General features: G+C 34.3%; 2 protein-coding genes across 6 annotated transcripts; both read left to right on the top strand.

The window, feature by feature from the left end:
* The first annotated feature begins 1789 nt into the window (after window positions 1-1789).
* Window positions 1790-4959, top strand: LOC111282319 (putative receptor-like protein kinase At1g11050). 2 transcript variants are annotated; one of them, XM_022870353.2, is made up of 2 exons: window positions 1790-4113; window positions 4772-4959. In XM_022870353.2, the coding sequence occupies exons 1-2, from the start codon at window positions 2156-2158 to the stop codon at window positions 4875-4877; spliced, it is 2064 nt and encodes a 687-aa protein (XP_022726088.2). In that variant the 5' UTR covers window positions 1790-2155; the 3' UTR covers window positions 4878-4959. The 2 variants fall into 2 exon arrangements, with proteins under 2 accessions (XP_022726088.2, XP_089617315.1); XM_089761189.1 differs by lacking the exon at window positions 4772-4959 and having other exon boundaries at window positions 2026-4250.
* Window positions 4960-5745: 786 nt separating this feature from the next.
* LOC111282318 (UDP-glucose:glycoprotein glucosyltransferase-like) lies at window positions 5746-22613 on the top strand. 4 transcript variants are annotated; one of them, XM_022870350.2, is made up of 37 exons: window positions 5746-6042; window positions 6298-6741; window positions 6858-7008; window positions 7544-7715; window positions 8298-8371; window positions 8589-8685; window positions 8768-8880; window positions 9004-9119; window positions 9736-9793; window positions 10660-10812; window positions 10921-11019; window positions 11152-11316; window positions 11502-11570; window positions 12157-12245; window positions 12378-12540; window positions 12956-13090; window positions 13188-13293; window positions 13384-13478; window positions 13596-13708; window positions 13820-14030; window positions 14242-14310; window positions 14459-14601; window positions 14973-15074; window positions 15711-15858; window positions 16589-16645; window positions 16722-16852; window positions 17011-17099; window positions 17217-17569; window positions 17684-17776; window positions 19295-19359; window positions 20333-20435; window positions 20559-20717; window positions 20810-20950; window positions 21105-21148; window positions 21233-21347; window positions 21790-21942; window positions 22079-22613. In XM_022870350.2, exons 1-37 carry the CDS (start codon window positions 5882-5884, stop codon window positions 22244-22246), a joined length of 4917 nt encoding a protein of 1638 aa, XP_022726085.2. In that variant the 5' UTR covers window positions 5746-5881; the 3' UTR covers window positions 22247-22613. The 4 variants fall into 4 exon arrangements, with proteins under 4 accessions (XP_022726085.2, XP_022726084.2, XP_089617314.1 ...); XM_022870349.2 differs by having other exon boundaries at window positions 6855-7008; XM_089761188.1 differs by lacking the exon at window positions 16589-16645.
* The last annotated feature ends 378 nt before the right edge of the window (window positions 22614-22991 follow it).

Here is a 22991-nt window from a genome sequence, read left to right as displayed (position 1 = left end):
TCTGATTTGATTTGATTTGAAATTAATAAAATATTATTTTTTAAAAATATAAAATATTATTTTTAATATAAATATAAAATTAAATAAATATATAAATATATATAATTAAATAAATAGTTTATGCATATATATATCAAGTCAAATTTATTTAAAATTTGATTTCGATTTTTTTTGTTATTATTCGACTTGATCTGATTTAATATTTGATTTAAAAAAATAAATTGATTTTAAAAGATTGGATCAAATCGGAATTCGTGGAATTCGGATTGGATTGGCTTCCCTCGGTATTGGGCATGCCTTGGCTCGGAATGACCTTTTCATATCCTGGATAAATGATCTCATTAAAATGAATGCTCGTTGTTTCCCCTCCTAAGAGAGGAACTGAAAGAGAGCAACCTGTGAGAGCCTTCAGCCAAGGGATCCCAACGGCTAGTTAATATTATTCAAGTTTATTTTAGACGTGAAATATTAGAGGATAAAACGTTTTAACATTTTTTATTTTTACAATATTTTAAAATTACTACTCTTGAATATGCATTAAATCTGTTATTAAAATAATAATTTAGTCAATTTCGAAAACATATGATAATCTAGTCTTTCTTGCTAGTTAATATTATTCAAGTTTTGAATAAATATATATTTTCAAATGTAAGTGTTTTTCCTTTTATAAGTTAAACAAAATAGACACTGATTAAAAGTCAAATGTCTTTTGGTGCAAAAAGTCAGTTATCAACAATTTTTCAACCACATACAAATAACTTAGACGAAATGAGATATTTAGAGGTGACGTATTGCTTTTCCGCTCCATGATTGTCATCATGAAAAATAAATGTTGAAGAGTCAATATGCTTTTTTGCTTAAGAATGTTTTGATATTTAAGATTATAATATAACAAAATAATATTATAAATAAAATTAGATTAAATAATATCATTTATTTTATATTTAATGTTTGTAAAAATTAAGATAAAATAATTTATTTATTAATCAAAATTATTTTTACTAAAACAATGACATGTAAATTCAATTTTACGGATTAAAAATAATTTTTTTAATTTTTGAATTATTAAATTATCTTATATCAAGAGAATGATTAATTTTTTTTATAATTTTATATATATTTTAAATACAAATTAAATATAATATAAGATAATTATTATCTTATTCTATCTATTATTTATACATCAAACATTACCTAAATGTCCATCATATCTTAAAAAATTTAATAATAAAATTAAAAACGAAAGAAACCAAAGTAACCATTGCTGCCTTTCAAATAATTTATTTTTTTATATATTTATATTATATTTATTTTATATTAAATATATATTAAATTTATTGTGTTATAATTTATATTAATATGTTAAATATAAAATATATATTTTTTAATTTATATCAAATTTATATTTAATTTTTATTAAAATTTTAAATTATATCATTTTTTATATCATATTTTAAATTATCAAATTTATTTTCAAGTTTTTTGCAGTCTTAAAAAACCTAAGATTAATTTTATTCTCAAATTTTACTGTCCTCTCTTGGCTCCTCCTTGTTTTCTTCTCCTACGTAATGTAAATAAATTATTCAAAGTACAAATGTGAGATAAGGTTCAAGTAAACTTCCTTTTTTTTTTTTACTTAATTCAACGAATTAATCATGTGGCCAAATGTCATTTTGATTGTGTTGAAACTTGTAGAAAGCTGGTATCAGTCACTGTCTTGTTATATATTATTAAAAGATATTTTTGTTTACTGTTTTATATAATAAAAAATCTTGCTAAAATCTTCCATGACTTACTGGCTTCAGCTTGGAACATCATATCCTTTGCAACAATTTGAAGGGAAATGAAATTTGAGGATATTAATCCTAGACAAATTTGTAAATGCCGACTATGAATCCTTCTCTATCACCATGCATTAAATGGCGTGTAATGAACGCTCAATCAAAGCCCTTTTCCTCTGCTGGTGTGAGTTGGCACGTGCCTAGGATGAAAGTAGAAACAAAATCCAGCAGCCAAAGAGGAGTGAAATAGAGGGCGTTTGACCAACAGATCAGTCCTGAATATCTGCAGCTTCCTGGTGTCATCACCCTTATCTTTCCCTTCCTGGAAAACCAAAACCCTGACTAGAAAATCTATCGATCTTGTACCAAAAAAAATGCATAGACAGAAAATGAAGATTAGCTCAGAGCTTGTCTGTCTTGTTTTCCTATCTGCCCTTTCCTTTGCCGTTGCTGCCTCATCTCCAGCTTCCACCAACGCATCTGCAACATGTCCAATGGACCTCAACTATGTCACAAGAATCCCGTGGAACAACTCTGTTTGCCACAACTTCCACCCCAGCTCAACCTCCAAAGCTGAAATTGCAAAAGAAAACTGTTGCACATCTCTATTATCGGTCTTGGGTATTGGATTTGCCGTACATCTTAAAGAAACATCTCTCTTTCATCTACCAAATTTGCCCACTTCTGTTTCTTGCCTCCAAGATTTCCAGTCAAAGCTTAACTCTCTTTCTCTTCCTAGTAATCTCGTTTCCCTTTGTTTTGAACCTATGCAGTTTGTGATTACACCTAACATTTGTGCCAACATACAAACAACCCAAGATTGGGTTGCCAAGCTGGGGGAATCGACTGCACTTGACCACGGTTGCAGTTCTGATCTCAATGATCTTACTGTTTGTGATACTTGTCTTCGTGCTGGTAACGAAGTTCATGCTAGGTTGGTCTCTATTGATGGTAATGAAACTCACAGTACTGATTGTTTTCATTTTGTTGTTCTTTATGCTGCTGGAATTGTTAATGAGCTTGGACCTGAAAGTAATGGGGTTGTGAAATGTGCTTTTGCATTAACTTTGAATGAACAATCTAGTTCAGCCAGTGAAAGACATTCAGTCCTTGTTTTTGGCTTGATTGGAGCTGGGGTTGCTGTTTTTGTTACGTTTAGTTTATTGGGGTCCTACTTTTGGTATACAAAAAGATTTACAAAGAAGAATAATAGTGGCTCTGATTCTAATTTTGATGATTTAGAGGAGCAAGGGTCTAGGCCAAAATTGAGGCCTAATACAGGGTCGATTTGGTTCAAACTTCATGATCTTGAGAAGGCTACGGATAATTTTTCACAGAAGAATTTTATAGGGAGAGGGGGATTCGGTTTTGTTTACAAAGGCGTTTTACCAGATTGGACAGTGGTCGCTGTTAAGAGAATTATAGAATCAGAGTTTCAAGGAGATGAAGAGTTTTGCAATGAGGTTGAGATTATTAGCAACTTGAAGCATAGGAATCTTGTGCCTCTTAGAGGGTGTTGTATGATCGATGATGACGAAAATTATGATGAGAAAGGGAGTCAAAGGTATCTTGTCTACGATTATATGCCAAATGGAAACCTTGATGACCATTTGTTCCCATCAAAAATGGGAAGTACACCATTGAGTTGGCCTCACAGAAAGAACATAATTTTGGATGTGGCAAAGGGGTTAGCTTATTTGCACTATGGAGTGAAGCCTGCAATATATCATAGAGATATAAAGGCTACGAATATATTGCTTGATGCTGATATGAGAGCAAGAGTGGCAGATTTTGGGTTGGCGAAGCAGAGTAGGGAAGGTCAGTCTCACCTCACTACTAGAGTGGCTGGAACTCATGGATACTTGGCCCCTGAATATGCTCTTTATGGGCAACTGACTGAGAAGAGTGATGTTTACAGTTTTGGTGTGGTTGTTTTGGAGATAATGTGTGGGAGAAAAGCTCTTGATTTGTCTTCATCAGGCTCACCACGTGCATTTTTGATAACTGATTGGGCTTGGTCATTGGTGAAGGCAGGAAAAGTAGAGGAGGCTTTGGACCGGTCCTTGATCAATAATGGGGATTCTGTGAATTCAAATCCAAAGGCTATAATGGAGAGATTTGTGCAGGTTGGGATTTTGTGTTCTCATGTAATGGTAGCTTTAAGGCCTACCATTTTGGATGCACTGAAAATGTTAGAAGGCGATATTGAAGTTCCTCCAATTCCAGATCGACCAATGCCTCTAGGGCACCCTTCATTTTGTGGTGATGGCAATGCTTTCAGCATCTCACCAGCATTAAGTGGGCCACAACTGCATGCAGGAGACATGCTCAGGTAATCTGGAATGTTTGTAGTCTTCATCACTATTTGTAGTTGACTAAATGAATGTGGAGAAGCAGAAGACATGTTTGAGGAGGATGCTTCCTTCCTGGATAGGCTTTTCCTACAAGAAGTCTGGAAAAATATTAAGTCAGGTCCTAGCCAGCTAGTTTTTATTTTTTTGAGTCAAATTATTCTTTCATAGTCATAGAATTGCAATGCTATAATGTTGTGTAAGAAAAGTTGGGATGGCTTAAAGACTCATTAATATAAATGAAGATATGAAGATGTGTATTAGATTGGTTTATCTAGTCATCACTCATCAGCTTCCACGAAGCAAGCATTGATCACATTTGGCTGCCAAGCAAGAAGATTGGGGTGACGGGAGAATCTGGAAAATGCTCTAATCAGCTGAAGCGTTTTTGCTCTATTTTCCCTTTATTATTATTATTTTTTTTTGTAGAACAATGAAAGTTTAAGTAGCAGCTAGGATCTTGCTTCACTTCGATGCATTGAAATGTAAATATACTGGGTTTATCTATCTGCTTTCTCCAACACCTCGCACATCCTGCTCATTTTGATTTTTTTCCTCCTTTTTTAATGATAACTTGGACTTGAAAAACCATTTATCATTGTAGTGAAGTAGCAAGCCTGACAGCTATGTGCACTGCAGGTCATTGGAGAGAGATAACGACTCCAGTGGGTTCTCAATGCGCAAAGATTTCAAACATTCCATTCTTTTTGTCATGCTATCTGTTCTGTATATAGGTTTTGTATAGTCCTTGTATACTCGCTCCAGCTTGTAGCCTTGTATGGATTTCTGTCATATTTTATAGTGGATTTGGGGTTTGTTTCAGTTTATTGAAGTCTCTATATTTATTTTATTGTTTGTTTTCTCTTAAAAATGAATGGTAACCTTTCATACGTTAGAACTGCTATAAAAGCCTAGTGTTACAAATAATATGGAGCAAGCTCAATAGCTTCACAGGACAGTAGGCAGTCAGCTTTTACACAGGTTGAAGCTGGTTCAAGGGCGAAAGCTGGAGAAACAGTAGAGCATTGCTTTTCTGTTTGTGTGTGAGAAGCAGATTGCACCGTGATGCATAAAACACCATGTGTGTGTGTTTGTTATTCATCATTGGTTGAAACTTGTTCACTGGTGGTGAGAGCAGTGAAAAATGAAGAGCTCTGCATTGGTTGAGAGATGAGAATTGCAAAACAACAAGAATGTGCCATTTAGGATGCTGCCTTTAATGCCGACCTTTTTGTTTGAAGCAGACAATGCCTAGTGTTGCTCGTCCAATCTGTTCAGCCAATGCCGTGAGCAGCCCATGGTTGCCTGCCTGCTAAATTCTTTGTTCTAGTATTCGAAGTATCAATAGTTTTATTATTTGTCATTGACTGAGTGGATTTTCAAACAGCAGAAACCTCCTACAATTATTAGAGATTTTCATCAAATTTCCAATACATTATATATATCAATTAAAAGAAAAATGAACAGGGGTATTTTGGGAAAAGAAAAAAAAACTATATCAACTAAAGATTTCCGAAAATAACCTTGGCTTTTTATAAAAAGACGATAAAGCCCTTAATACCCCGGCCTTTTCTGGCTCTTCATTAGGAAGTCTTCTCCGCTAGTCGTCTCCTGGGTCTTCTCACTTCCTACTAAACCGAAAAACCATCACTCTCCCAAATCCCATCTCTAATCACCCATCAATGTTGGATCTATTTCCACCCAAAATTCTATAGAAATCAATTGGAAAATCCCATTTGATTTACCCGAATGGGCACCCGTTTTAGATCTCGGTTTTTTATTTTGATCTCTCTTGCTTATTTAATATTTTGTGGGTTCAATTTTGTTGGAGCTCAAAATCGGAGGCCGAAGAACGTTCAGATTGCGATTCGGGCTAAGTGGTCCGGCACTCCATTGCTTTTGGAAGCCGGGTTTGTTCCCTTTCTTCTTGTTATTCTTATTTTGATTTGGTCTTAGTGGGTTTATGATTCTCTAGTTGTGGAATTCATATTTTTTTCGTATTCATGTCTGTTGGTATTTGACTATTTGTCTATACTGAAATTATTACTGTGGCGTAATCATGGGAAGATGTTGTCTCTTTGTCTGTATGTCGGTGTTATTAGTTTCTTTCAACCTGTATAGTGTTTGTTTTTTTCCATATCTTTATCCTTTTCCAATTGTTACAGTGAATTACTTTCGAAAGAGTCAAAAAATCTTTTCTGGGAGTTCATTGACAACTGGGAACATGTTGCAAAAACTGATGGTGATTCTCATTCGGCTAAAGACTGCCTTAAAAAGATTTTGAAACATGGTGGCTCTCTTTTAAGTGAACCATTGGCATCGTTATTTGAATTCTCCTTAACTCTAAGATCTGCTTCACCGAGATTGGTGCTTTACCGGCAACTAGCAGAGGAGTCTCTTTCTTCTTTTCCGCTGTCTGATGATAGTTACTCGAACAATGTGAACGGTATGGATGCTAGTGAAGCCATAGAAACTAAAAAGTCGGATCCCTTGCTTGTTGGTGTAAATCCAAAAAGCCCTGGTGGAAAATGTTGTTGGGTGGACACTGGTGGGGCATTATTTTTTGATATTGCAGAACTGCAGTCTTGGCTTCAGAGACCTAATGAACTGTAATGTTTCTCTTTACAATTTTTTTATTTTTTTAAAATATCCTTTTAAGCTTGAAACTGATAAAAGTTGCTTATAATTTGAACTGTTGTTACTTTCATTTGTTGGTTGCCAGCAGTGGAGAGTCCTTTCAGCAGCCTGAATTATATGATTTTGATCACATCCATTTTGATTCAAATATTGTGAGCCCAGTTGCTATTCTATACGGTGCTCCTGGGACTGATTGTTTTCAGGAGTTCCATGTTACCCTAGTTCGAGCTGCCAAAGAGGTCTGTTATAGTGCTAGTTTGTTGCCTTCTCATTCTCTACTTTAGATTTTCTTTTACTTATAAACCTGATAACATATTTGATTTTCCTTACATTGATCATTCCTGTTAGTTTTATTGCTTTATGAACAGTATTAATCACATATTAAGTGACAAAAATCATCTGAAGTAAAGCACCTATTACAATTGCAATACTTTAGACCTTTTGTTTGAAGTAATAACTTATTTGAAAAGGAAGATATATAGATCATAATCACTCTTTGCACCTATGTCAGATCCATCTGGTGCTTGTGGGAACCTTCCTCACTGGTTTAGAGCTGTGACTCAATATTATCTGACAGTGCAGATGATCTCCTGAATTTATTCATTTATTGCTTATTTGAATTACTGAATGTTAAGGGTCAGACTTGATACTATCTGCATACCATTTTTTCCCCTTACTTGACTTCCCTTCACCTTTTTTATAAGAATTATGATATCATACACTTTGGTGCAATTTCTGTTATAAATGATCTGACTTACCTCATTTTATGTCCAGGGAAAAGTTAAGTATGTTGTCAGACCAGTGTTACCTTCTGGTTGTGAAGGCGAAGTTGGTCTGTGTGGAGCTGTTGGCGCAAGGGATTCCTTACACTTGGGTGGCTATGGTGTAGAGCTTGCTTTGAAGAATATGGAGTATAAAGCCATGGATGACAGTACCATAAAGAAAGGTTAGCACTCTTGATGGAGCAGTTGCAAATTCAAAAACTAGCGCTCGGTGCATGACCTTAGTATCAATTTGTTGTCAATAGGTTTATTTTTCCATGTATTATTTTTTTAATGCTTCTATGTATTTTGTGTTTATCTTCTATCCAATTGCCCGGAAGGATCTTTGCACTTGAATTCTGTTGTGATATTTCATTGGTAGATGTAGCAATTTTCTAGTGGTTGATGTTTTTGGCTTATTTATGGCTCTTCTTTAATGATATTGTTCTCTCTAATATGGACACCATTGTCTTGGAACTGTTCTAACTCGTTTGTTCTGTTTCTTTTGGAAACTTTCATCCTTGAAATTTTCCTTTCTGAGGTTTTGCTCTATATGAATACATCTCATTCTTCTTTATAGTTCTCAATTGTAATATGATAGCATCATGGGAATGACTATGGTGTTTTATTACAAATTTGAATATCTTGAAAAGATTTGTCACATTCATGGATTTTTGATGTTAGCTTGCATTCTTGTTTGCTTCATAATCACATGCTTTATTGCTTTGATTTTTGAGGTATCTAAGAGCTTGGGGTTTGAGTTGCAGGTGTAACACTAGAAGATCCTCGGACTGAAGATCTTAGCCAAGAAGTTAGAGGGTTTATATTTTCAAAAATTCTGGTTTGTTATCCATATAATTCACCTTTACTTTTGTTCCTATTTTCTTCCAATACAAGTTACAACTATTTCAAAGAACATTGGTTACATGGACATATATCTAAATGAATCAATTTAAACCACAAAATCTAAATGAATAAACTTAAACCAAAAAGTCTTTCTCTTTCATACAACCTGCAGCATGCCATCCTGAAGTTATTTTTTTTATTTCCTTTTGCAGGAACGAAAACCTGAGCTTACTTCTGAGATAATGGCTTTCAGGGATTATTTATTGTCATCAGCAATATCAGACACACTTGATGTTTGGGAATTAAAAGGTACTTTTTAGTTAAGGATTTTTTTCTTCTAGTTATAACATGTCTAATCTTCAAATTTGTAAAAATTTCCCCCCTTGAACAGATTTAGGGCATCAAACTGCACAGAGAATAGTACAAGCCTCTGATCCTTTGCAGTCAATGCAGGAAATCAACCAAAATTTTCCAAGTGTAGTATCTTCTTTATCTCGGATGAAGGTAACTTCTTAGTGACACTCTTGATGTTCGAGTAGCTCTTAATATTTTTAATATTGTTTCCGATTAAGGTATCCAATTGGGTTTTTCTAATCAATGTTTAGTACAAATTTGTGCATTTTGCAGCTCAATGATTCAATCAAAGATGAAATAATTGCAAACCAGAGAATGATCCCTCCTGGCAAGTCCTTAATGGCTCTGAATGGTGCTTTAATCAATATCGAAGATATTGACCTTTATCTGTAATGCTTTTTCTCCCCTATTTCTTTTACTTTTGGATAACTATTTCTTTTGTTCTTCACTGAAGATCTTATCTGTTTAGAATTCATGACATTTTGAAATATTTATCTTTGGCCCATCTATTCCTGAAGATTTTGGCTGTAGTTATCAAACAGTTTTGAGTGCATTTATTTCTTAAAATTAAATGAAATAATTTTAATCATGTAAATTTGGTGCTTCCAAAATTAAAATTAATTGTTCACTGCTGTGATTTCGGTGCTAAATTTTGAATCCTATCAAACAAATCTTATCATGAATCAGAGTTAATTTAAATAAGACTTTCTTAGAAGCAAAGGCAATTTACACTGCTGCATTAGGCTCTTGTCATGGAATGACTGATGTTTGCATTTGTGATGTATTCTTTTGAAAGCCTTATAGCGTTGAATGTTTTGACATAATCCAGGGATATCACTCTTGAATTAGGGTCATGATAGTTGAATTTCTTACTGCCAGTGGTGCTTTTCACCCTTTCAAGAGTTTTTCATTAGCTCTTTATTTAGTATCATTTGAATGCCTTTGATGCATCTTGATCAATGTAGTATTACTTCTGATATTATGTTTTTGCAATTTTCTTCATAGATTGATTGACTTGGTCCATCAGGAACTATCATTGGCTGATCAGTTTTCAAAATTAAAGGTGAATAATTCTAAATTCCATTTTGTTTGATTGATCAGTGAAAGCTACTAAAAAATGCTCCTTTATATCATATTCATTTTGCTTAGTATCTACGACCTTATTAGTGGAATATCTAAATTAGTAACAGTTTTTCCCCTTTTAATTCCCCGTTTGGCTGTAGTTGAACAAAGATGTGCATTTTCTACCTTGTTCAAATAAGTTTGAAAATGCACCATTTGGGAACAGCGGATAGTAGTGTAAATATTGAAGCAGAATGTCTAGATATGTGTGTGCATTCACATGCAAGTTATGGGCAATAAAAAAAGAACTAGATTGATGTTCATAATTGATATCTAAAAGTAGTTGATCATATTAAGCATAAGTGTAAGGGCTTGTTTGATCCTTGGTTACTTAGAAAAGGCATAATACACCTAGTACCAGGTCCAAAAATCTTGGTAACTGAGGGCCTTTGATTTTCCCTTGAAGAACTATTTGTTGTGTGGCTTCCACAAAAAATAAACATTTTATATCTGATATTTCTTGTGATCAGGATTTGGATAATTAATTTCATATGAAAAATGCATGTATGTAACTTTGCTAACCATTGTTGTGCTAGTCTACCTGTTATGAGTCTGTTCTGCATGATTTGTTTAATTTATTGTTAACAATTAAAATCAAATTGATTATCTGTCATTTTGCTAACCATTGTTCTTGTGCTTATTTCTGCTCAGTTAGCATGCTTAAATAATTATATATATTTGACAAGTCTTTTTAGTTCTAGGTATTAGAAGACCTTCCATGTTACACGAGCTTCTTATTGGGTCATTCTGGCATATGTCACATGTATATCAGCATGCAATTAAATTATTAATTATAATATTTTTCAGATCCCTCATAGCACTGTACGGAAGCTTCTATCAACTGTGACTCCTCCTGAGTCAGATATGTTCCGAGTTGATTTTCGTTCTGCCCATGTTCATTATCTCAATAACTTGGAGGAGGATGCCATGTATAGGCAATGGAGGAGTAATATAAATGATGTATGTTAATTTATTGTAAAATCTCTCTTAAGACTATGATGGTTCTGCATCTGTGAGCTTCTGCTAATGGTTGCTCAAAAGCATGTCTTCTGATGACATTTTGTGCAGATTTTAATGCCTGTCTTTCCCGGCCAGCTACGTTATATCCGTAAGAATTTGTTCCATGCAGTTTATGTTCTTGATCCAGCAACAGTTTGTGGTCTTCAGGCATGTTTTCTTCTGTCTTCTGGATGATTTGATCTCTCTCTCTCTCTCTCTCTCTCTCTCTCTCTCTCATTTATTGCATTATCTCTCTCACATAAGTTTTTCTTATTGTAATTTCCAACTGGAATCTCGCAGTCTATCGATATGATTACATCTTTCTATGAGAATAGTTTCCCGATGAGATTTGGGGTGATACTATATTCTACACAGCTCTTTAAGAAGATTGAAGGGAGTGGTGGTGAACTTCATTCATTTGCTTTGGAGCATGACAGTGAAATTGAGGACGACAAATCCAGCTTGGTAGTTGCTTAACTTAGTCTAAACATTATTTGTTTTGCCTTTTGTGTAATTTGATGTTATCTGTACTGAACCATGGTTTCTCTTCGGTTATTCCAACACTTCTTTCTGGTGTTAAGTATCATTGAAGCTTCTGTTTTGCAACTTATGTTGCTAATAAACATTGTTGATTGTAATTTGTTTTGCAGATTATACGACTTTTCATCTATATTAAGGAAAACCATGGGACTCAATCAGCTTTTCAATTTTTGAACAATGTATGGGGTTTGATATTTACACCACCTTTTTTATGTTTGTATGTTTGACTGTTGATTTGAGTAAAATTGATGATTTCTCTGTAGATTTTGCTATTGACTTTATTCCAATGTTCCTGTGTTGTTTATCTTCAATATTTTTTCAAATATTATTTGTTTGGGGAGGAAAAGAAGTTTGAGGTTCAATTATATGCCCTTGACTAACTTAAACTTGTTATGGTACAATTTTCATCCTTAGCTATAAAATCGTCTTTTTCTCTTTCAATTATTGCTATACCCCTATTTAAATTTGCATATAGAAACTTATGACATGTAGTTTGCAAATGAGATAAGAGTATATATATGAGTAAGCTTCTGAATGTGTGAGGGGAAGTTGGTGAATCTTTTCTATATTAGGCTAGGATTGCTATCTTTTCTACTATGAAGGAGAATTTTCAAATTTATGAATGATTTTGAGAACTATAGTGGGTGTACGACACTCCTTGCATATATATATTTTTTATTTCCATGTCTGAACCTGTTGTATCACAATTTACTAATTTGATGCACTCTGGCAGTGTTAACTAAAATTATGACATTCTTGTGATAGGTAAATCGGCTACGAATGGAATCTGCTGACTCTACGGATGAGGCTCTTGAAATGCACCATATTGAAGGGGCATTTGTGGAAACAGTATTGTAAGTTTTGAAAAGATTTATTTGACTTTTGCTACTTGCACATGCTAATCATATTTCCCTATTTGATGCTCTGCAAATTTTAGGAGATTTAGATGTGCTTGATTTAAATCAATATAACTGTTGTTTCTGTAGACCGAAAGCGAAATCTCCACCGCAAGAAATACTGTTAAAGCTGGAAGAGGAACAGACTTTTAAGGAACTGTCTCAAGAGAGCTCTTTGTTTGTTTTTAAGCTGGGTGTGGGCAAGCTGCAGTGCTGCCTATTGATGAATGGTCTTGTCTTTGATTCTAGTGAGGTACAATATCATTCATTTATAAAATCACAACATATCTTTCCTAACTTGTGGTTTTTTAACTATTTGGTGTCCCTCTACGTGTTTGGGCTGATTATTTTTTTGGAAAAGTTCTGAATAGGCATATAGGTTTCATGAATCCGTTTTAACAGGCAGTATAATTTTTTTATTCTGCTTTTAAATGTGGTTTTCCTCGTGGAAAATTAATGGTATGCTATTTTCTTTGCATTTAGATTTTGCACATTACTTCATGCCTTAAGTTCTTTTAGATGATTTATTATATCTAGTACTTTATGGTTTATATGTATCTTTCTTTTTTTCTTTTTTCAAACATTGACTTCTATTATGATGAATTACTAGCTCTTTATCAAAATTTCAGTTCAAACTTAAATGACCTTTTTGTATTTACTCTGGGCAGGAAGCTCTTGTAAATGCCATGAATGATGAGCTTCCCAGAATACAAGAACAAGTTTACTATGGGCAAATAAATTCTCGCACTGACATACTGGACAAATTCCTATCAGAAAATGGTGTCAGTCGCTATAATCCCCAGGTAAAGTATAGGTTAGATTCTTTTTGGAGTATCCCATATATATTTATTTATCGTTACTATGATATGTTTGTATTAATATGGTCTTGGTTGGATGTAGATTGTTGTTGATGGCAAGGTCAAATCAAGGTTTGTATCTCTAGCTTCATCAATCCTTGGAGGGGAATCTGTACTGAATGAAATTAATTATATTCATTCTGTTGAAAGTAAGCAGACTTTATGTTGGTTATTAATTTCATTTTACTATTTTCCAGTTGTTTGCATTCTGACATGTTTAATGGGTTGATTAATGCCAGCTGTGGATGATGTGAAGCCTGTAACTCATCTTCTTGCTGTTGATGTCACATCGAAAGAGGGGATAAAGTTACTTCATGAAGGAATTCGTTATCTGGTTATTCTTTATGCATGACTTTTGCTTTCATTCTCGTTTGAATCATCCTTTCTATGGTGTTATTGTTATCATCACTATCATTATTGATGGTTTAACAATGCTTGCACTATTTACCAGATTGGAGGGTCCAAAAATGCTCGCGTTGGTGTGTTATTTAGTGCTAGTGAGGATGCTAATTCGCCTAGTATTCTACTTGTGAAGACGTTTGAGATCACTGTAGCCTCATATAGGTTTCCTAAGTCTAAAAGTTCTTGCAGGCTTTTATTTCATTAAATTGAATTCTATAAATATGCTTTGCAGTCTCAGCTCTGATATTACTTGCATTACCGCTGTTTTTGCAGTCATAAGAAGAAGGTATTGGAGTTTTTAGATCAACTATGCTCATTTTATGAGCATGATTACAATCTTAGATCTCCCGCAGCAGCTGAAAGCACTGAAGCGTTCATTGATAAGGTCTATGAACTTGCTGAGGCAAATGAACTGTCGTCTAAGGCATATAAATCCTCTCTATCTAAAGCTTCTGCTTTGAAGTTGAGAGAACATTTGAATAAGGTAATGAACTAACTTTAGTTGATTTTTTGCTTTTATAATTTGTTCTAGCTCTCCCTCAATGCTTTTATTTTTTTGGTTTGAAATATTTTAATTCTGTTCCAATCTGAGTTTTTCTTGTAAGGATTCTAGTGGTTAAGTCTTTGGATCAATGTTGATTTCTGTTTCTAATTCTCATAGAGTTGTTAATATGATAAATTGCAATTCTATGCAGGTGGCACAATTTTTGTATAGACAATTTGGGATAGCTTCTGGTGTTAATGCAGTCATCACCAATGGCAGGGTTTGTCTTATCTCCCTTAAATGTGTCATCAATCTTTAGGATTATTGTTGGACTGATTCCTTGTTTTCTTTTTTAACTGACAATAACTTGGTTTTTAGCTGCTTATGAAGCTGATCTAATTATATCATTCTTATTTTCTATTTGACAGGTTACTTCTCTTGATGCTGGCGTATTTCTGAGCCATGATCTTCATCTTCTGGAGTCTGTTGAGTTCAAGCATAGAATAAAGCACATTGTAGAGATTATTGAAGAAGTTAATTGGCAGGGCATAGATCCTGACATGCTAACAAGGTTTGTTGGTTTTCTGCTCCTTCTTGCCGGTTATCTTCTTCACGTAATCCCCATGCCCCCCACCCCCCCCAAAAAAAAAAAAAAAATTAATGCAGCATATGCAGTGAGGCACATATAGTTATTTAGGGAATAATTTTATCAAGCTTACTACATATTTATCCCTTGTATCTGTGGTTCTATTGGCTCAATAACTTGCACAAGCTACTGATTTTGCTGATTTATGATACTTGTTCCTGATTGCCAATAGACTTTTTGAGTTTGATTGAGAACCTGATTTTTGTTATTTACTGCAGATAGAATATTGTACTTTTCAAGATTTCATCTTTCGGGTTACACATACTGTGTTGTAATAATTTTACTCCTGCTTTCAGTAAATACATTAGTGATATTATTATGTTCGTGTCATCCTCAATGGCTACAAGGGATCGAAGTACTGAAAATGCACGCTTTGAGATTTTGAATGCTCAATATAGGTAAGTGCTTCTAAAGCATTTTGATAGCATGGTGGCCATAACATTTCTTCAAAATTTTCAACTATAGTTCAGTATTCAATTCCATTATTATTTCTGTTTTTCTTGCCAACCTCTCTAGTCTACAGTCCTCCTAGATTTAGCAGACATCTATTTCTATATCATTTGTGAACCAAATGGAATTGTGATCAACCCAAGTGATTTTGAGGAAAGATAAAAGCTTGACCAAAATTATCTTTTCAAAGGACAATGTATCTTAATTTACCTCCTCACCTTGTATTTCATCCTCTGTCAACCTCAGTTTTCTTCCTTTTAATCTTTAAGTAAACCCATAATCCAATCCAAATTGAAGCCACTTTGGGCTTCTCCAGGACAAAATGATAATATTTCCATTCTGCTTGGAAACAAAATGATCCTCTTAAGTAACAATATAATAAGATTTAATTTTGAATCTCTTACTCTTTGAAATTCTCAACTTGTTTTCCTAAAGCTTCATGTTGATTGATTGATTGATTAGTCATGTTTTCTTTTGATTTACTAGTGTATGTTTCATTTGTTTGTGCTTATAATCCTCTCTTCTTGATTTGTTGTCTCAATATGTCTAACTCATTCCTTTCGTCTTTCTCGAATGTTCCCCAGTGCTGTTGTTCTTAACAATGAGAATTCTAGTATTCATATTGATGCTGTTGTTGATCCTTTAAGTCCATCTGGTCAGAAACTGTCGTCACTTCTTCGTGTTTTGGCTAAGTATGTCCATCCAAGCATGCGCATTGTACTAAATCCCTTGGTGAGTTAATGCTTATAATCTTGGTTATCTTTGCTATGTGGTGTTTATGAATAGAAAAATTGTTCAGGAAAGAGATGCATGAGAACATACTAAAGCATACATATTGTAATTGCATTGTACTAAATCTCGTAGTGAGTCAATATTTGCAGTATTCGTCATGTCTAGAATGCGGTGCTTGTGAATAGAAAGTCTAATTGGGAAATGGAGAGAGATATGTGCTCATGCTGAAAGAGATGCATGAGAACATACTAAAGCATGCATATTGTAATTGCATTGTACTAAATCTCGTAGTGAGTCAATATTTGCAGTATCGGTTATGTCTAGAATGTGGTGCTTGTGAATAGAAAGTCTAATTGGGAGATGGAGAGAGATATGTGCTTAGGCCAAGGGCAAAATAGCATATGACCTTGGGCTCGGTCCATGCAGAGGATGGGGAAGGGCCATTACATGAGGTAAACAAACATTGAAAAAAATAAAATAAAAATAGAAGCAAAGAGTTCTGACTATATTTTCTTGGGGAAAATTTTGTAATTTCATTGTGGTGAGAATATTTTCAAAATATCATTAAACATCACACAATTTGGGGTTATTTTCCTTGAAATTTTCAGTCTTTATGATGAGGTCACTGCAGTTTTCTATGATCACTTTAGCTTTTGTTTTGTTCCTTGCTTGAAGTCTTTTGGTTACAAAATTCATAGGAAAATATTATAAGCTATTACTTTTGTGGCAGAGTTCCCTTGTTGATCTTCCACTGAAGAACTATTATAGATATGTTGTCCCAACCATGGTATGCATCTCACTTTAGAAGCCACTCAAATTTGAGCCCTCAAGAATGGTATCTTAGCTGTGTTAGAACCTTGCAGGATGATTTCAGCAGTACCAGTTGCACTGTAAATGGACCAAAAGCATTTTTTGCAAATATGCCATTGTCAAAAACACTCACAATGAACCTGGATGTACCTGAGCCATGGCTTGTTGAGCCTGTTGTTGCTGTGTATGCTTCTTCCTTAGATTTCTTTCTTGGTCTATTGCCCCTCTCGTTTATTCCTTACAAATGTTGAAAAGTTGCAACATCATGCACTTTACTGCCTTGACTAATCTCTCTCTCTCTCTCTCTCTCTCTCTCTGTGTGTGTGTATATAAATACTTCAGTCATGACCTGGACAATATTTTGCTTGAAAACCTGGGTGACACAAGGACATTGCAGGCAGTTTTTGAACTTGAAGCTCTTGTTCTGACTGGTGAGTTTGTTTTTGTTTATAAATAATGGGAAATTTATAAGTGTTAACTGGAGGAGTGAATGAGTGAGTACTACATACATTTCCTGTTAAGACTTTTCATTTGGGTGTGTAATTTAGGTCATTGTGCTGAGAAGGATCGTGACCCTCCTAGAGGTCTTCAGCTAATTCTTGGAACAAAGAATACACCTCATTTGGTTGATACTATTGTGATGGCCAACTTGGGCTATTGGCAGATGAAAGTATCTCCTGGAGTTTGGTACCTGCAACTTGCTCCAGGCAGAAGTTCCGAGTTGTATCTTTTTAGAGATGGTGGTGATGATGGAAGTCAAGAGAAATCTTTGTCAAAGCGAATCACTATAAATGATTTGAGGGGTAAAGTAGTTCATCTAGAAGTAGCGAAGAAGAAGGGGAAAGAGCAAGAAAAATTGCTTATTTCAGCTGATCATGACAACCATTCAAAAGAAAAGAGGGTGAGTTGTTGCTGCTGTTTGAAATATTTTGTGCAATCTTCATTTTAGTGCACATGGATGGCTGAGAAATCTGTGTTGATGCATGCTTAACAAATTCCTTTTTCCTCCTAGCAGGGACATAATGGTTGGAATTCAAACTTTCTCAAATGGGCTACTGGTTTTATTGGTGGAAGTGAGCAATCAAGAAAGAGTGATGACAGTTTGGTGGTGAGCTTTTCTCTTTTTCTTTTCTTTTTTGTGTAATCTTTTTGTTTGTTTACTTTGTTCGTTTGTTCTATAATAAATATTTCACCTTAATTTAGTTTAACTACTCCAAGAAATTGATATAAATACGAACCTGTGAGAAGGGATCAGAATAAGAAGAAGATGATATAAGAAAAGGGAAAGGAAACGATTGGCCCTTGAACCAAGGTCAAAATAAGTATGCAAAAATAATTGTGAGAGGGTGCATATAAAGCTGCTAAATTTTGTTTTCCCTTTGAGATTAATTTCTTGGTGCAACTGTACTTGATTATTCTTGTCCTTAGCACAAGCAACACCAAAATATAACACACATTAAGACATGCAACAACATTAAGCTGCCCAAAATGACTTTGAGTATAATACCTAAACAAAGTGGCAAGAAGTCTCTTTTTGCTTTGGCTATTGTTGTGTTTATATTTTTATGAGAGTGATGTTATGGTGTAGTGGTTGAATTATGTTTCTACATCAGTATCTCCTGATTGAGAAATTATCTTGAGTTTTATGTTAATTTGAGGTTAACTGTTTTGATAAATTTATTCATCCTCCAAAGGCTTAGTCACTAAGCATTCTTAGAAACATCAATTATAAGTCAATCTTGTGATTATTTTTGTGTGCTATGTGTTCTCTTCCATAATTTCACTTGCTTAGTCTCTGCTTCACTTCGTCTGGTTAGTATTTCTTTCATAACCATTGGATACAAGAAAGTCTTATGGATATTAACCATAAATTGGTTGTTTACTTGCAGTTTTTGAAGAGATTCTTGTGCTGACATGTTTATGCTTTCTTTTTCTTGTATTTATTTTGTGCTGACATGTTTATGCCTTCATTTTCTTGTATATATTATGGCTGTCTGAAAGAGTTATGAAAAGACTTCATTACTGAGATTTTCTGATTGAATTAAATATCTCAAAATTCGAAATCCCATACATTTCCCTACCTTCTATCCTTTCTAACTAAATTTGATTAATTCTTTACCTCTTTTGAGAGGATTAGAATCCACAGAAGCCATTTGATTCCAATATCTTACAAGATAACTCTGGTGTAAAAAAGAAAAATAAAATGCAAAAAGGGGTACCGTAAGCTCTTTACTAAAGGATTAGAGCTCGCTTTCATGCTTATCTGATTTAGCTTAGGTTTACATGTCAATGAATGTACTTAACATGAGAAGGGGGAATTATGGAAGACAAAGAAATCAGGTAAGGGAAGATGGCATAAGGAATGGGGGGTAAACAAAATCAAACCATCAATCAGGTCTAATAAAATGGTAAGCAAATCAAGAAATATAGCACTAGTATTCTATATGTTTCTTATCATCACTGTTTAGAACCTCCATTACGGTTGAAAGATGAGCAGTTTGTTTTATTTTCTCACCTTATGGTATGGCTCACTTGCTGGCACAGCTTTGTATGCTTTATTGTTTGAGATTTATATTTATTTTGATTCTCAAAAGAGTGGAATCATTGATGTATTTTACTTCCTCAGAAGCATGGGAAGGGTGGACGACATGGAAAAACAGTTAACATATTTTCAATTGCTTCAGGACATTTGTAAGTCTTCCAAGTCCTTTTTCACTTAACCATTTGGTTGTCCATACTCATGGTTAGTAGAATTTCCAGCATTTACATGTTTATTCAAGTCCTTTTTTGCTTAACCATTTGGTTGTCCATACTCATGGTTAGTCCGAGTTTTCAGTATTTACATGTTTATATTATAGATATGAGTGTGTGCCCTTGATACTCATGGCTGTACATGCATGTAGGTGTATGTTGCCCTTGATAACCTTCATCCATGGTTTAAAATTTTGCTGTTGTAGATTGTGTATTTCATACTGTTATCCTTGATAAGTTTAACTTTGTCTTAAATATGTGAAATTTCTGTCTTTGTAGTATACTTTGCGTTTTCCTCCAAGATACAAGAAACAAGATTTTTTTTTTTTTTTGGGAAACAGACTGTGGAAAGTGGATAAGATACTTTTAAACCACACATCTGATACACAGACCAATTATGTGCTTCTGATGTAGATGTTCATATATGTGATCTATAGCCATTTGTTTTCTCAGGCTTAACTCCATTATTTCTCTTCCAGATTATAGTTTAGGTGCACCGCATTCCTATTGAAACTTATTTTTATTTGCTTGCTTGTGTTTTGCCTCTTTCTATCTAACTTTAACTAGGTTGTCATAGCAATGCAGTTGAGGAAATTATTTTTGAGTACATGCTATAGTTTGCAGCTTGGGTCAGACTGTCTGTTTTGACAGTTTTAATTAATCTAAAACATTATTGAATGTAGCCAAGAGAATTGAAATATTGCAACCTTTGGAATTATATTAAAATAGGACTTTTGCTCTTGGTGAAGTTAAAATATTGTAATGTATAAAGTTTCAAATACGAGCTCTATCATGTTTAAGCATCCATTCTATATGTTCAATGATCTGCCTGTGCGATGACAACATTTTTGGTATATTCTCTTAACTAATCATTGGTCATTTGTTACTTTTCTTTGATTTGCCCTTTTTGCAGATATGAACGCTTCCTTAAAATTATGATTTTAAGTGTATTAAAGAACACTTGTCGTCCAGTGAAATTCTGGTTTATAAAGAACTACTTGTCTCCTCAGTTCAAGGTTGTATATATCTTTTTGGCAGTAATCTTTCCATCTTTGTCTAGCTCTTTATTTTCCCCTTGTAATCTATAATTTAAAAAGTATGTCTAATGTGCATATACTTTCTGGTTACATAAAATGCAGGATGTGATTCCACAGATGGCAGAGGAATATGGCTTTGAGTATGAACTAATTACCTACAAATGGCCCACATGGTTGCATAAGCAGAAAGAAAAACAGCGAATTATCTGGGCATATAAGATTTTGTTCCTTGATGTTATATTTCCCCTTTCGTTGGAGAAGGTATTGTTTTTGTTTTTTCTTGGTTCTTGTTAGACAACTGTACTCTTCTGTTGCATTTGTTGTGAATTTCATGGATGAAAATGCATGTGCAGGTTATATTTGTTGATGCTGATCAAGTTGTAAGGGCAGATATGGGAGAACTCTATGACATGGATATCAAAGGAAGACCTCTTGCATATACTCCTTTTTGTGACAACAATAAGGACATGGATGGATATCGATTTTGGAGACAAGTAATTTGCTACCACACCTCTCCCTGTGCCATGTGCAAAATTGAATTTTTCCTCTGTTTCTGTTTTATTCCTTTTATCACCTGGTAACAGTAACTATAATACAACTCTTAGTCTAATCATGCCCTCTTTGTTCATGTTTCTCTTCCTTGTACAGGGATTCTGGAAAGATCATTTACGGGGTAAACCATACCATATAAGGTTTGTGATTACTTTCAAATTGTATAACAATAAATTTCTTTCCTTCTGATGATGACATGGGCTTAATGTATCATACTTGTACAGTGCATTGTATGTGGTTGACTTGGTGAAGTTTCGTGAGACTGCAGCTGGAGATAATTTAAGAGTCTTTTATGAAACTCTTAGCAAGGACCCAAACAGTCTAGCCAATCTGGATCAGGCAAGTTAAATTCATTGCACCTTCTCTATGTGCTTTTAGTTTTTGCACTGACTTTGTTATGTCAGTTTCAAGACATAAAATATTGTTTTTCTTCCCACAATTTTATTAGTCTAGCCAATCTGGATCAGGCAAGTTAAATTCATTGCACCTTCTCTATGTGCTTTTAGTTTTTGCACTGACTTTGTTATGTCAGTTTTCAAGACATAAAATATTGTTTTTCTTCCCACAATTTTATTAAATAATGCATGTAGTTGCTCTCATGTTTTTGGGATGTTGAAAGGTCACAAAACGAATTAACCAAAAGGGTAAAAAAGAACTGTTAATATCTACATGTTAATGGCAGCTGGGTATTTTCACTTTGTTTTGTCTGTGATTCACATTATGGCTTACATACATACATTGATTGTAAGTGATATTCAATTATCCATCATTACTATATCAGGATCTTCCAAACTATGCTCAGCATACAGTACCGATATTTTCGTTACCCCAAGAATGGCTATGGTGTGAATCATGGTGTGGAAATGCCACAAAACCTAGGGCTAAAACCATTGATCTTTGCAACAATCCAATGACAAAAGAACCAAAACTTAAGGTGATTGTATATTCCTCTATATTTATGTTTTCTGTACGAAGGAAATATTTTTATACGGGTGATTGTTATTAATCTTCATACTACTTTCCTTTTTCCTTTGCATCACTTTAATTATCTACTACATGTCCGTGTTCAGGGTGCTAGAAGAATAGTTTCTGAGTGGACAGATCTCGACTTTGAGGCAAGAATATTCACTGCCAAAATATTGGGTGATGAACTGGACAATCCTGAGCCAGTAGCATCATCTGAGCCTACCTCAAATGACCGTACATTGGAAGATCTAGAATCCAAGTCAGAGCTGTGAAAATTTGGATTTCAGCACATTGCAGTTCAGATGTTAATGGGTTTCAAGCACATTGCAATTCAAATGTTATTCTTGGCATCCAGTTGGTACTGTCATTGTAAAATCTGTCTTAGAGAGGTAACACCTCTGGTGCCCTGATAAGGTTTTTGATACTCAATTTTGCCCAAAAAAAAAAAAAAAAAGGGGGTTACTGTCTTGAGGATGCAACTTTCCAAACCAAGGCTTTGATAACATTTCCTGAAGCCAAAGCTTTACCTGATACACTAGAAACTTCCTATTTATTTGAACATTTTTAACCCAATTATTTATGTACCTGATGCTTGAAGAGCTAGGATGGAATGAAGAAATTTTTGCAATGTTATTTCGATGGAACAGTTCCATACATGGGATTTTGTGATATCTTTCTCTATATTTTATCTGTATCTGTATGCCCAGGATGGAAAAAAGGTTCTTTGTATTACCTATCAGCAACGAGTTTCCATGTTTCCCAACAAATTTCCAATAACAATACTGGGAAGAATGAAGGCTGAGGATCAATTTGTTTTAAATCCAAACAAAATTAAACCAAGATTAATGCAATGCTTACGAAACAAACTTTACAAGAAATCCTGGTTGAGCAAAAAGAAAAAGAAAACTCCTTTGCCAATCTTCCTCCTCTTTGATCACTGTGATCAGCCTCAGTAATCAGAATTTGTTCAAACCTCCATTAACTTAATTGGATCAGTCAGATTAACGTTGCTTCATT

This window comes from Durio zibethinus, chromosome 5 (assembly GCF_047325235.1).
Source record: "Durio zibethinus cultivar Kanyao isolate XHJ-2024 chromosome 5, ASM4732523v1, whole genome shotgun sequence".
Classification (NCBI taxonomy): Eukaryota; Viridiplantae; Streptophyta; class Magnoliopsida; order Malvales; family Malvaceae; genus Durio; species Durio zibethinus.
Note: the sequence above shows the minus strand (reverse complement) of the source record. Positions and strands in the feature narration are given on the sequence as shown.